Raw genomic sequence first — 13,411 nt, 5'->3', positions numbered from 1 at the left:
AGTCATAACAAGAAATGCACGGAATAACAGAGTATTCGACAGGCCGGCTACCTCTTGAGCACCGACTGCTGAGGCCACAGGCGGCCAAAAGTACTCGTCGTAGAGCCATTTGAAGCTCGGGACGCAGTGCAGGGGTACTTGCTCTCGTACCCCTGAAGTAGATTTCACCTTCGACTCTACTTTGAAGAGTCCTTTATCTAGGATCTCTTTCTTAGCCTTGGGGGGAACAGGCGGCATGCTGCGGCCGCCTGCAAGAAGGGGCGGATTCCTGTTCCACCTGTTGAAGCGCTTGTTCAGCTCTGTGTCTGAACTCTCAATGATAAGGAAGGTGCTCCGCTAGTCCTTCCATTTGTTTGCTTTACCTCTTGTCATGAGGTAGCCCCTGTGGATCGTCAATTGATACCAGCCGGTACCGCCTGCCTTAGGGGTCCGGCTGAGGTAGTTCATGTGGGCGAAAGCCTCAAAGTTCGGCTCCACCCCGTGCAGTTCGCACCCAGCCACATAGCCGAGTACGTTGACCCAGGAGTTCGGGGCTAACTGCCATAACCCCAACTCATACCCATCCAAGATCCGCTGAACAGCCGGATGTAGTGGGAAGCGCAGCCCAGCCTTGATGGTCGCCTCGTAGCAGCCAAAGCAGGCGCCATCATAACTGGTACCAGCCGGCCAGACGACTGTGTCTTCTGGATCCGGCACGAACACCAAAAAGTCGGGGTCCATTGTGTGGTTTGCGATAAAGCTCCCCACTTTCTCTTGCATGGCCGTGATCCGGCCCCGAGGTATCGTGTAGTAGTAGGGGGTATTTTGCTCTCGGTGAGAGGCGGATGGCTCCGCCCAATCGTCCCCCTTATCAACTGCGTGAGAAAGCCTCGCCTCTTGTAGGCGACTGTTTTTCTCTTCTGTGTCCAGAGAAGCATGGCCAGAAGAGCTAGACTCGGATTCGTCCTCTGACGAGTCCGAAGAGGACGACTCCTCCCCTCTCCCGGAGGGGCCCGCCTCCTCTTCTTTAAAAGGAGCAGGAGAGAATGTAGAATTGTCAACTGTAAAATGGGAAGGGGTCACTTTGACTCCTCCCTCAGAACTGCCGGCTTTCAAGCCGCTTTGTTTCACTTCCACATCTGGCGCCTGGTCAGATGTTTCACTAATCGGCACCCTGTGGGAGGAGCCGTCTGAGTTTGAGATCCTGGCAGTCTTTTTTGTTCTGGCCATCATGCTCTGCATAGACACAGATACAGTCGGACTTTGTATAAAGGGAAAAGATGGGTCCAGAAAAGGGCAGGCGGCACTCCTAGTCCTAGATTCAGTCGTCCCCGGTGACCCGCTGATCACTAACCTAGGTCGTGTCGTGTGCTTCCGTGGTGCCATTTCAAAAAAGAATAAAGTAAAGAGAAAATTAAGAGTAAGAGAACCGACGGTTACCTGAACGAGTGACGATTGATGAAGTTCTGAAAATCATTTGCAGTCGGCTTGTCAGAGCAGGCGGTAGGCAGAAAGGGTCCAAAATGTCAGAGCAAGTTCAGGGGTCCGAATGTTCTCTCACAAAGTTTTCAAGTGTGAAAATGACCGAAGTCAACACTCCTTTATATAGGCGAAGTGAGAAGGCGAAGGGTCACTATCAGAATTCAAAATTTTGGCGGGAGAATCTCTCGGCCTCTCGCCGAGTGACACCTGTAGCAGGCCGTCGCCTGTTACAGGGCGATACCTGTCACAGGTAACACGTGACCAGTCACGTGCCACCTGTGGGGGCAAATGATTAGGGGATTTTGCTCCCACCAATCGGAATGCGCCACGTGGGCCAATCAGGTCCTGCCAAGTGTCCCCCAGTTGGACCTCTCAGGGTTTGCCACGTGGCACACGCTTATTCGTCCACCATGGACTTATTATGTCATGACACGTGGCATACTCCATGCCTAATGGAGAAGCCGGCCACCTAGGCCCAACTTCCGAGGGAAGCCCAATCAGCCCAAGGTTAACCTAAACCTAGATTGGCACGTTTCCCGAGGTTATAAATACCTCCCTTAATCCTCATTAAGGGAGATTACGCAGATTACACACATTTAACACTCTCACCTAGAGAGACCCAATCACTTTAATTTCCGCATTAATTACTCCTTAATCAAGTACTAACTTGACCGTCAGAGGCGGATCTCCAATCATCCGGAGCATCCGTTTGTTTTGCAGGTACAGGCGTCCGGTTCCAGTCTCGGAATTGTAACTCTCCCGCAGGACATCAGAAAAACCCGAAACAGTAAGTGCTTTAATTGATTAATTGATGTTATGATGTAGAAATCACGTTTACATTGTTCTTATGATATTCCTAGTATCATGTCTAGGGTAACTTTAATACAAAATATGATTCCTGCGATGCTTCCTATGTTCTTCCTAATATTTATGATTGTTAGTATCATGTTAGGGTTAAATATTTGATTTTTATTGCTTAGTGACATGCTAGGGTTTGTTATTAATCTTGTTAGTATCATGCCTAGGATCTTGCTATTATTATGCTTTAACATAATTCATGATTATTTTTATGATTATAATGTTATAATTATTATTATTATGATGATGATTATTTTATTCATGATATTATTTATTATGTTGCTTGATGTTTATTTATTTATTGCTTGATCACACTTTTATGCATGTTTAAAGGGAATCTATACTTGTAATCACGCTTAATAAGATAATTAATAATCTTGTTTAGGGTTAATGTGATTATAATTCAAGTGATCGCCAATAATAGATTTATTTGTGCATTAATATTCAACCAACATAGATAAACAGGTTTAAGGTTAATCCTATTGATTGCATGTTAATTAAAAAGCGCACATGAATACGATCAGAATAAAGTAGAGGCCTATTATTAGGGCAGGTTCAATCTCTTTTAGGTTGGATTTGTACCTTCATCCCCGAACCCTTATTTGGTTCTAGACCTTATGGAGTTGACGATCTCTTGGATCGTTAAGGGGTGTAACCTTCACCTCGTGAACGGTTTACAAGTTCCTTAAAAAACTTGTTGGCGACTCTTTTGCTCTATTTTCTTCCCTTTTAGACGCCACCGTACTTTAGTGTATGATCACAGTGGGGTTCAAGCTAGTGGGATTTAAAGCTTGAAATTATTCCCTACAGTTTGTAATGAATGTTAACATTGAATAATGTATGCCTTTTTATAGGAGGCAATTTTGGTTAGAATTTGAACTGAAATTTGAAGGAAGTGTGAAATTTAAAAGAAGTTCAAAACTTTGGTGGAAAATGTGAAATTTCAAAATTCACACCAAAAAAAAGAGGCAAAAGTACATTCCCTCTTCTTTGAGTCTGATTTTCACCAATCAAAATGAGGGTCTACCAAATTCCCGTCTTTTTCCCACTTAGTTAATCATCCCCAAAATCAAAAAATAATGGGTTTTTCTAAGCTATACCCTTAAGGTATTCGAGTTTCTAAGGTGTACCCATGCTTTTTCAAGTTTCTAAGCTGTGCCCTTCAACTCCTTATCAATACTAAAATGTACCCTTATTAGTTATTTAAAAGTTATTTGAGAGTGTGATTTCGTGGCTTCAGTTTTCATTATTAGGGTTGCGATGGCTAAGATTTCTTTCTCCTACCATTTTCTTACCTTTTATCATCTTTCTATTAAATTTATAGTTAACTTTAGGTGACGTGGAAGTCTCAATGAGGGTACCATTCATTAATGGTAGTGAGCTGAGGGACACAACTTAGAAACTTGAAAAAGCATGGGTACACTTTAGAAACTCGAATACCTTAGGGGTATAGCTTAGAAAAACCCAAAAATAATTGTGTGTGGAAGGAGTATAATAATAAGAACAAAGACACCTGCGTTCTATAACAACGGGTCTCTTTGTAATTTTTATTCTTAAAAAATAAAAAACAGCTGATGTCTTTAGTGGTTTTATTAATAAAATCGTTAATGACATTAAAGGTTCTAAACTGAACCAAGCACCGATCCTACTTGAACGGTACCTTGGGAATTTAATTTAAAATCGATGTATAATGGGAATTAGTTTTTGATTCAACTATATTGAAAGAGAAATCACTCTATCAATAGTATAAAATATATATAGTCTATGTTAGAGTAAATAAAAGTTAAGTTCAAATATGAGCAAGGATTGGGAGTACATGCACGGTGCAGCTGAGACAAACTCGTGATGAAATCAAAAACAGCAAAAGATTCAAGGCAATCAATAATATCCGATACATGTGTTGGTTTTACACTAATTTGTAGGAATAATTCTTGTATAAGGCAGGTGTATGTTAATTTTATTGTAAAACAATTTATTTAAGTGCATTTTAACTATTTTTATGGTAATTTGGTTTGAATTTTAGTTTAATCTGCAATTTTTTTATAGAAACGTGATTACATACTATAAAAATACTAATATGTTAATCTAATTTATTTCAACTTTTTTGTAATATAATATTATTAATATTAAAAGAATAACTTTAAGTATTTTTAACATAAATTTAACCTGTTTTACAATAAAAAAATTTTTTTTTGAAAGACACCAGTTTTACTATAAATTAACGTATACCCGGGTTTTTTTTTTTTTTTTTTTTTTTTTTTTTTTTTTGAGAATTTGCGTGTTTATATTCAGCTTTTCAATTAGGGTGTTTTGTCTGGTTATTCAACTACTAAAACTCTTGTAAGAAATGATCATGAACAGAAGCGATAGTTTACTGGCGATTTAATGAAAAACTGATTCACATAGAGAGTAAAATATAAGGTATATTTTTTGACGAATATTTCCAAATTGTTTGCACAATTTAACTGTTGTTTATTTTGAACAAGAAAATACCATAAAATTTCATGTCATTTGGCTAAATTCTCGTTGCAACACAAAGTATATACCAAGCATCAAATACACTCCTGGCGAAATTGGTACAGGTTTAATGGCATAGTTTCCAGGAAGTCAAACTGCACCCTTCACATCCAAGTTTACAGCATCATAACCATCAAGAAGAACACCTAGGAAAGAAAGTTTGACCCACATAACCCCCACCCATAGCTCTTTTCACATTGTTTTCGAAAATTTTTGGATTATCCCTTAACACAGCAGCGGCATCATGATTTAAAGGGTCTTCATAGTTTGGTTGCTGCGCACACAAATAGAATGCCGCATTATAATGCAATTCGATAAAGTAAAAAAAAAAAACTCCAGGTAAAGGGAAATTTTAGTACCGTGAAGAGATGATACAACCCATAGATGACAGTGTTGACATTCAAAACAGGTTTCCAGTCTTCTCTTAGAATGTTAAGGCAGACATTACCTTCCAAGTCGATGTTGGGATGGTATACCTGCCAAATACATACAAAAAGTTGGGTCAAAAATTGTGCGGAACTCACTTAACTGGTCAATTTGTGATAACTACTCGCTAAAAAATTTTATCAAAAAAACTACCCTCAAATTTAAGAACTTTGGGTAGCTCTACCCTTTTTCAGTTACCGGCAACTAATTCTAGTGAGTGGGGCCCATTCATTATTTTTCCTCAAAAAAAAAACATCGTCACCTCGTGCATATTAACCAACCCACCTTTTCTTTGCAAAAATTTAGTCCAAAAAACGAACTCTTTGTGAAAATCACCAATTAAAGAAAGAAAAACAATTTGGTTTTCACAAAAATTTTGTTTTTTGGGTTGAGTTTTTGCAAAGAATAGGAGGGTTCATTAATATATACGAGAGTAATGATGTTTATTTGGAGGGAAAATAACAAATAGGTCCCATTTGTCGGAATTAATTGTCAGAAAATGAAAAAGGATAGTGCTATACAAACTTTTAAATTTAAGAGGTAGTTTTTTTTATAAAACTTTTTAGCGAGTAGTTGATAACAAATTAACCTGTTAAACGAGTAGTTCCTGACAATTATTCTTAAATAAATAAGTTATCATTTTATGTAACATAAGACGGTCTTCCGTAGAGAATCACTCTATTTACCTTTGTCTTGCACTTAACCTTGGGAGGCTCATGAGGATATACACATGGAACTTGGAAGGTGAACACAAATGTGCCGCCTCTGCAATCAAAAGTAGAGTTGTCAATTCGAACGTTCGGATCGGGTTTAGTGAGGTCGGGTCGAGTCAGGTCAATTTTTAAAGTAAAGTCATACGAAATTATTATATTCATACGAGTCGAAATCTGAATCGGATATTTTTCGAGTCGGCTTCGAATCGGTTTGGGTCAGGTGTTGTTTTGACTTTTGACAACTCTAATCAAAAGTTCCCTTATAATATCAATACACTACACAACTACTCCCTGCGTCTCTTAAAGTTCTTCCTATTTTAATAGTAATTGTCTCACAAATGAAAAAAGTTAAACTTTTTGAGATGGAGTGAGTTGATAAGAAGAAAGAAACAAGGAATGCCAATCAAGCATAGCCAAATGAATTATAAATGAAGTTCAATGATCCAAAAAGAAATATACCAATGTAATTTTCCTCCACACTAGTTATATAGTTAAGTTACTTCCTCTGTACCATCACTGTACATGCATTCTTTGGACCTTTGACACTATTCATTCACTAGCTTTGACTATACTCTTGTTTTTTTTTTTTCCTTTCTGATATATTAAATTTTAAATCATTGTGTGAAATGCTAAAATGTTAGTGTGAATAATTTTAATGTATACTATCAAAAGTTTTATTAAAAAATTTCATACTAATAACAATTTTTAGGCAAACATAAAAGTCAAATTGATGCGTTCATTGTGAAATAGAGGAAACATAGATATAGATTTTGACCAAACTGCACGGCTGCACCCTCTCCATGCTCCACAATTACAAGAAAAAAGTGAACAAAGAATAAAGCAATAATAAGAACTAAGCGCTAGTTAGCAATAGCCTATGAATTATGACTGTTATTAAGAAAAGACATCAGTCGTGAGACTCGTGATGCAATCCAGGTGTTGACATGATTTAGTAGAAGAGACACTTACAAATAATATCCCTCATCAGGCCGGATAGTAACTTCAAAATTCATCAGGTCATCCTTTCCATTGGGAAATGTTATGGTACATGATTTGGGCAGGTTCAGTTCACTAATATCTAGAAAAAGTCAATATATTAGAGCCACATTATGTAAACAGAAGAGGTAACAGTAATGTGAAACGTAATAATTCCCACATGAAACTATTCTAACAGGTTACTTTTATTATGCAGAGAGATCAGTTTATAACCAGAAACTAGCAAAAAATTGTGAAAGAAAACGTGAAACTTGCAAAACACTTCCCAGCGCATAACATGACATAAATAATCAACAATCAACAATAATCCCGGTCAGAACAGAGCAACTGAGGAGCAAGAATCTCACTGATCCATCCAATCCACACACACAAGAGAGAGAGAGAGAGAGAGAGAGAGAAAGAGAGAGAGAGAGAGAGAGAGAGAGAGAGAGAGAGAGAGAGAGAGAGAGAGAGAGGGAGAGAGAGAGAACAAAATCTTTATCCCAGTCTCTTACATAAAACCAATGACATGTTCAATGGAGGATATCGCAGCACAAGGTAGTTCTTCAAACCATCCAACATTTAGAGATTGATCATTAAATAAAAAATAGAATGATACAAAGTCAAATAAATTTTTTCCCTTCTTGGATCAGCAAGTTTCATTCTTAGTGTGCTTGCCACCTAAAATAAATCTTTTTACTTCTGCCTGACAAATATGGAGTAAAACCAAAAAGAATGGGACTCTTGATTTTGAGCCAAAACTTCTAGTGCTGAAGGCCATAACTTTAAGCACAACTTACACAAGGCCAAGACTACAACACCATTAAATATGACCATATGAGTCCCAACTAAAGCTTTTTAAGAAAGAATACCTTTATGAAGACGTAATTCTCCTGCTGTTTGCTTCTTGACATGGGTATTTCCATTAAGATTTTCAGCATTTTCCTTCTGTTTGGCTTTCACTCTGAACAAGTTAATCATCTTCTCTGTATTAGAAAAGGAAACGGGTGAATAACAACCTCAATGGTAATCGCCCACTTAATCTCACAAAAAGGCACGAAATATTGTACATTAATGCAAAAGATGCAGTCATGATACTGTTTTACTCATATCAGCAGGATTATTAAACATGAGGAAAAAAATTTAAATACCATCAAATCTAGATTTTCATAACATATGAAAACACACACTTATTCATTGACCAGATACCAAAATTAATTATACAAGTACAATTTTAAAGTTTCATTGCTACATAGTCATAACAAAGGAATGAATTTACATGTTGTAAGCATTGTTATAAAGATAAGGAAACCTTTATGCTATGTTTGGATAAGAAATTAGAAGGGAAATGGAAGGGAGGGAAATAGGAGGAAGGGGAAGGAAGGGAAAGTGGAGGAAATGATGAGCTCCATTTTCCCTCCAAATCTCTCCAATTTTAAAGGGATGGTCTTTATTAAAGGAGGAGTAAAAATGGATCCCTCCCTCCCCCTCCCCTCCCCCTCCCCCTCCCCCTCCCCCAACATATTATACAAACAAGGAACTTTGTCCCCCTCCCTTTCCCTTCCCTTCATTTCCTTCCATTTTTTGTTATCCAAACATAGCCTTAAGTCCAAGCAAACAAACATTATACTTACTCAATTGAACTTGGTTTATTTAAATAGCATGTTTGGTAACAATATTTCTAGGGTTGGAAACGGATTTAATTAAACCAATACCGTTACCATGTGTTTGGTAAAAGGGTTGGAAGCGGATTTAATTAAACCATTATCGTTACTATGTGTTTGGTAGAAGGCTTGAGTAATAATTACCATTAATTAAGGGTAATGGTTTTCACCCATTTGTTACCTCTCTAAAAGTTGAGGTACACCCTCCTCAAACAAAAATGAAGAGAATTAGGCTTAGATGATTCCTTTCCATGTTTAAACAAACATATGAAAAGGTAACGATTCAATGATTCCTTTTGTTCTCTTTATTTATTTCCTTTCCACTCTATTTTCAATATTCATACCAAACGCCCCGATTGATGAGGGAAGTAGGATCAGATCGTTAAAATCAAAGTGTAGGATCGAAATATTATACTAAATATTGAAAATTGTTTTAAAATTGCAAAAATCTAATACAAAATTGCATTTTTCTATCAATATTGATCTAAAAGACATCATTTTGCCTTTGCTTACATGGTCACTAACAAGTTTAACAAACAATTAAAAGCCATAACACAGGTTGTAATTGATAAGATGGGTGTAAGATTGTCGAAATTAAGGCTTGATGTATGATAAATTTTTTTTATAAATATACACTTTCCAATATGAACTTCAAAACTTAATTCTACAAATTATAGAGTCGGTGAATCATAAGATTATATAATAGCATTGAAATTCTACCATCAATTTTTTTTTACGATCCTAAAATTCTACATACTTTATGATCCTACCTAAGATTGCGATAGATGATATGAGCAGGCCCGTCCTTAAGCCAGGGCAGAAGGGGCGGCTGCCCTAGGCCCAGGAAGAAAAGAGGTCAAATTTCATAATTCAATACTAACATTAAAGGGTTTTGCAATATATTAGCAACCAAATTTGATTTGATTATCAAATAAAGCTCGAAAAATCACATAATTTTAGGAAATTGTGATTCAATTATCCAATTACACTCATAGCAACATAATCGCTAGTTATGATCTTTCATAATCTTAATATTTAGAACAAATAGTTCAGATTTTCGAATACTACAGTAACCACACTATCTGCAATGACAATTATTTGAAATAAAATTAAATTAGATCAAAGATAAACCCTAGATTGTGAAATTGATATAATCATTACAAAAAGAAACAACAACTTACCTTAAAAGCTGATAAAAGTACTAGAAGGCGCCTCGATGGAAAATGTCAAGGGCGATTCAACGGAGAACGTTGAATGCGCTTCAATGGAGAGCTAAGAGAAAGAGGGGAGCAAGAGGAGGAGACAGGGGCTACGTTAATTCGTTTTTTGTTTTCTTTTTCCTTAATTAATTATTTAGAACAATTCAACGGGTTGGAGTCTTAGAGACTTGGAGCCCCATTAATAAAAGATAAATTTTCGAAAAGAATGAATCCTACCTACGTTTCACGTTTGTGCTATACAATGTCCGGTGTTGTGTTTTAACTTAATCATATCATATAATAATAACTAATACATAAAGTAAAATAATATAGAAGCAACCTAACCAGATTGATTAACTCTCTAGAGAGAGAAATGAAGGAAATGTATCCTCGACTCTCGTGCAATTACTAATATAATATGGATCGTATTATGGAGATAATAAGTTCGTTTAGTTGGGTCGTCTTTACGTCTTGCTAGAGACCAATATTGATCATTGGGTTAAACCAATGCCTAATAAATGGATCCTATGAGGTCACACGTTACAGTGTTAGGTCGAACATGAATACCGAGTCCAAAAGTTGGGCTTAGTGAATGACTGGCCATAAGGAGTAAGATAGGAATAAGTCTTGCCCTAATTAGATAATATGATTATATATAATAAAGGGCTTGGGGAAAAATATGACAGACGTTCATCTCTCAAAAAGAAACAACGTAATATTTTTCCCTTCCTTTCTCTCTCTACAACCGGTTAGAAGTTCTCCATAGAAGAGGAGATTAATCTCTCCCGTCCAACTAGCATTGGTGGAGGTTCAATCTACACTTGTGGACCAATATTAGAGGAGCAACAATTGGGGCTCTAATCTCCGCAAGAAGGTAGAAGAAAGCTTGGGAATTCACGCATCAAAGGTTAATTCTAAACTATTATGTGATCCTTTATTTGTATATGCATGAGATCCTGTTTAGGTGCGTATGAATGAGATTCATGAAATTCCGCTTAGAGTACCTAAAACCCTACAGTGGTATCAGTTAGCCTCTTGCATATAATTTATTGGTCACAATAATATGATTATTTTAATGTATTTTATGATTAATTTTAATTTGATTAAGGGGAGGAATTGAATTATGGATCGAATAACCCAATTAAAATATGATTTTGATTGATTGGAATCGATTAAATGTAGATTTAATTGCTCAATTTTTTTTATTAACCCTAGCCGAATTTTTTAGCCCTAAATGCATTAATTAATTTTCTGATTTTTGTTGTGTTATGAACCCTAATTTCAAAAATTAATGTGTTAACTTCATATAATTTGATTTAATTTCTCATACTTAAAAGGTTTTTAGTGTGATAAATTAATTCATGTAAAAGAGTTTTATATGAATTAGAAATCAAATTTTATCAAAAGCCCTATATTATTTAAAATGGAGATTTTAGATTAATTTTCTGAAATTATGCATAAAGGAGTTTATGTTTAATTTAATTAGATCACCAAATTAATTTTGCAAGAGTTGTGGAATTAATTAAAAATTGGAAATTAAGAAGTGAGTGGGAGCAGCCACGGCTGGGTGGCGGAACCGCCCGTCGGTGGTCCACCGTGGCTGCTCCGGTGGTCGTCAGGGGCGCAAAGGATGCAGGGCGGTGTTTTCAGGGGAGGGCGGTGGCTGAAACGTGCAACTGTTGCACAGTTCCAGCCACTGCACTAGCTGCAAGATGTGCTGGGCTGGTGCGCCTGCCAGCGCTGCTGTGGCTGGGCAACTGCCTGGCTGCGGCGGAAGGCTGCTGTGGCGGCTGGGCTCTGGCCTGGCTGCTGCGGCGGCGGAGCTGTGGCTGGCAGCCTGCACAGTCACGGCAGTCCCCTGTTTTCAGTTTCAAAAAAAAATTGATAAAAATAAAGTATTTTAATTAATTTTAAATTATGGATTTAAATTTAATTATGGATAAATGTTTGAAAATATGTTTTCAAGGAGATAAATGAGCAATTCCAATTATGGTTATTTGACTTGGTTTATGTGATTATCCATAATTTGATTTTTTAATCAAATTAAAATTAGATGGTTAACTAATGATTAGGATGGAATTTTAAATTGGTTAAGATAATCCTAGAATATAAATGTGATTTATTTTCTTAGATTATATATTTATTTGATTTCATCTCATTCCTAATTTAAATATATGATATTTTGATTATGGTAATGAATAATATGGAGATATTATCTAATCATGTCCTAAAATATGTGATATTTTGTAGTATATGTTGCCTTAATTAAGAATATCTGATATTTTAGTTTAGGAAAAGTATGCTATGTGATTTATTATGTGGCAATTGTATGTTATATATGATATATTATTATTGCTATAATTGACTAGTATGGCCCAAAGTTTAAATTAGAAAATACGATTTGCGTATCGTTGTGTATTTTTGTAATTTAAATACGATCTGCGTATCGTTAAATATTTTTGTAATTTATTTTAATTATGAATTAGTTTAATTATTTAAATACTTGATTTATCCAAATAAGAGCCCAAGATGAGAAGGCCCATGATGAAGATGGATGGAGATCCATGAAGAGTTCAAGGAGATGCCTAATCAAGCTTAGTTCTTAGGATTAGGGGCCATACTAGCTCATATTTAATTTTATTCATTTTATTATTATTCTTAAAATGTTTGTAAGGTTATTGAATGTTGTTATCAAATGCGCTAGAGTTCACTAATTTATAACAACATAATAAACTTAAGTCCCACAAATATTGAGGCTCGCTTTTCCAAATATAAAGTACTTATTAAACAATTGATTAATAGAAATGGGTCATGCCTCCGCAGGGCATTATTATTAATCTTGGGAGGTAAGGTGAAATTGCGAATTTTACACACTTAATTTGGTCACCCTCAACAAAATCATCAAAAGCATTTTGGATTTTGAAGCAAGGGGATAGTTGAACATATGATGTTATCTATCCAACCAAGAATTACAAGAAGTTGTAATTAGTAAAGGAGTTTACTTACCTTGAAAATGTAACCTTAAGGAAGGGCCTCCGTCCGCTTAATTCTACATAGGGATAGGATCTTGGAATCACATTATTCATAAAGGGACACAAAATGAATATAGTGTAAAGAAGCTAAAATGATTTCAAAGGATGTTTGAATCATAAACTACTTTGATAAACATAGTTGAACTTTGCATTTATTTGCAAATATTATGTCTTTATTGATTAATTTTCATGTTATATATGTTATCTCCTCGATTGAAAGAAATATTGAGAAACGTTCTCAAAACTAAAAGAGTATCCGTAAACCATTATCCATGCTTTGCTAAAAGGGTTTTAAAGGCTAAAAGGAGTGCTAAAAACCTATTTAATAATGTCACATGTCTAATGATAGCTTCCAAGAACTCAAAAATTTTGAACAATTGAATGGCTCCACCATTGACTCATTTTGAAAACGTTTCAAGTGATTGGACTCGATGGAGAGGTACAAGACCTCTAAAGACAACATGAGTGCGACTCACATGAAGAACCCAATATTTTTCCTTGATCAATATGATTGAACATGGTGAATGACTTGGATTTTCATACTGTCAAATGTTGACTAATTTAAG

At 36.0% G+C, this 13,411-nt stretch overlaps 1 protein-coding gene across 1 annotated transcript; it reads right to left on the bottom strand.

Moving 5' to 3' along the window:
* Positions 1-4,722: 4,722 nt before the first annotated feature.
* On the bottom strand, positions 4,723-9,995 carry LOC110739922 (NEDD8-conjugating enzyme Ubc12-like). Its single transcript, XM_021920400.1, has 6 exons — positions 9,796-9,995; positions 7,823-7,936; positions 6,945-7,053; positions 5,949-6,027; positions 5,196-5,312; positions 4,723-5,110 (listed from the first exon to the last, which is right to left on the bottom strand). Exons 2-6 carry the CDS (start codon positions 7,929-7,931, stop codon positions 4,970-4,972), a joined length of 555 nt encoding a protein of 184 aa, XP_021776092.1. The 5' UTR covers positions 7,932-7,936; positions 9,796-9,995; the 3' UTR covers positions 4,723-4,969.
* Between the last annotated feature and the right edge of the window lie 3,416 nt (positions 9,996-13,411).

This window comes from Chenopodium quinoa, unplaced genomic scaffold, assembly GCF_001683475.1.
Source record: "Chenopodium quinoa cultivar QQ74 unplaced genomic scaffold, ASM168347v1, whole genome shotgun sequence".
In the NCBI taxonomy this organism is placed as follows: domain Eukaryota; kingdom Viridiplantae; phylum Streptophyta; class Magnoliopsida; order Caryophyllales; family Amaranthaceae; genus Chenopodium; species Chenopodium quinoa.
Note: the sequence above shows the minus strand (reverse complement) of the source record. Positions and strands in the feature narration are given on the sequence as shown.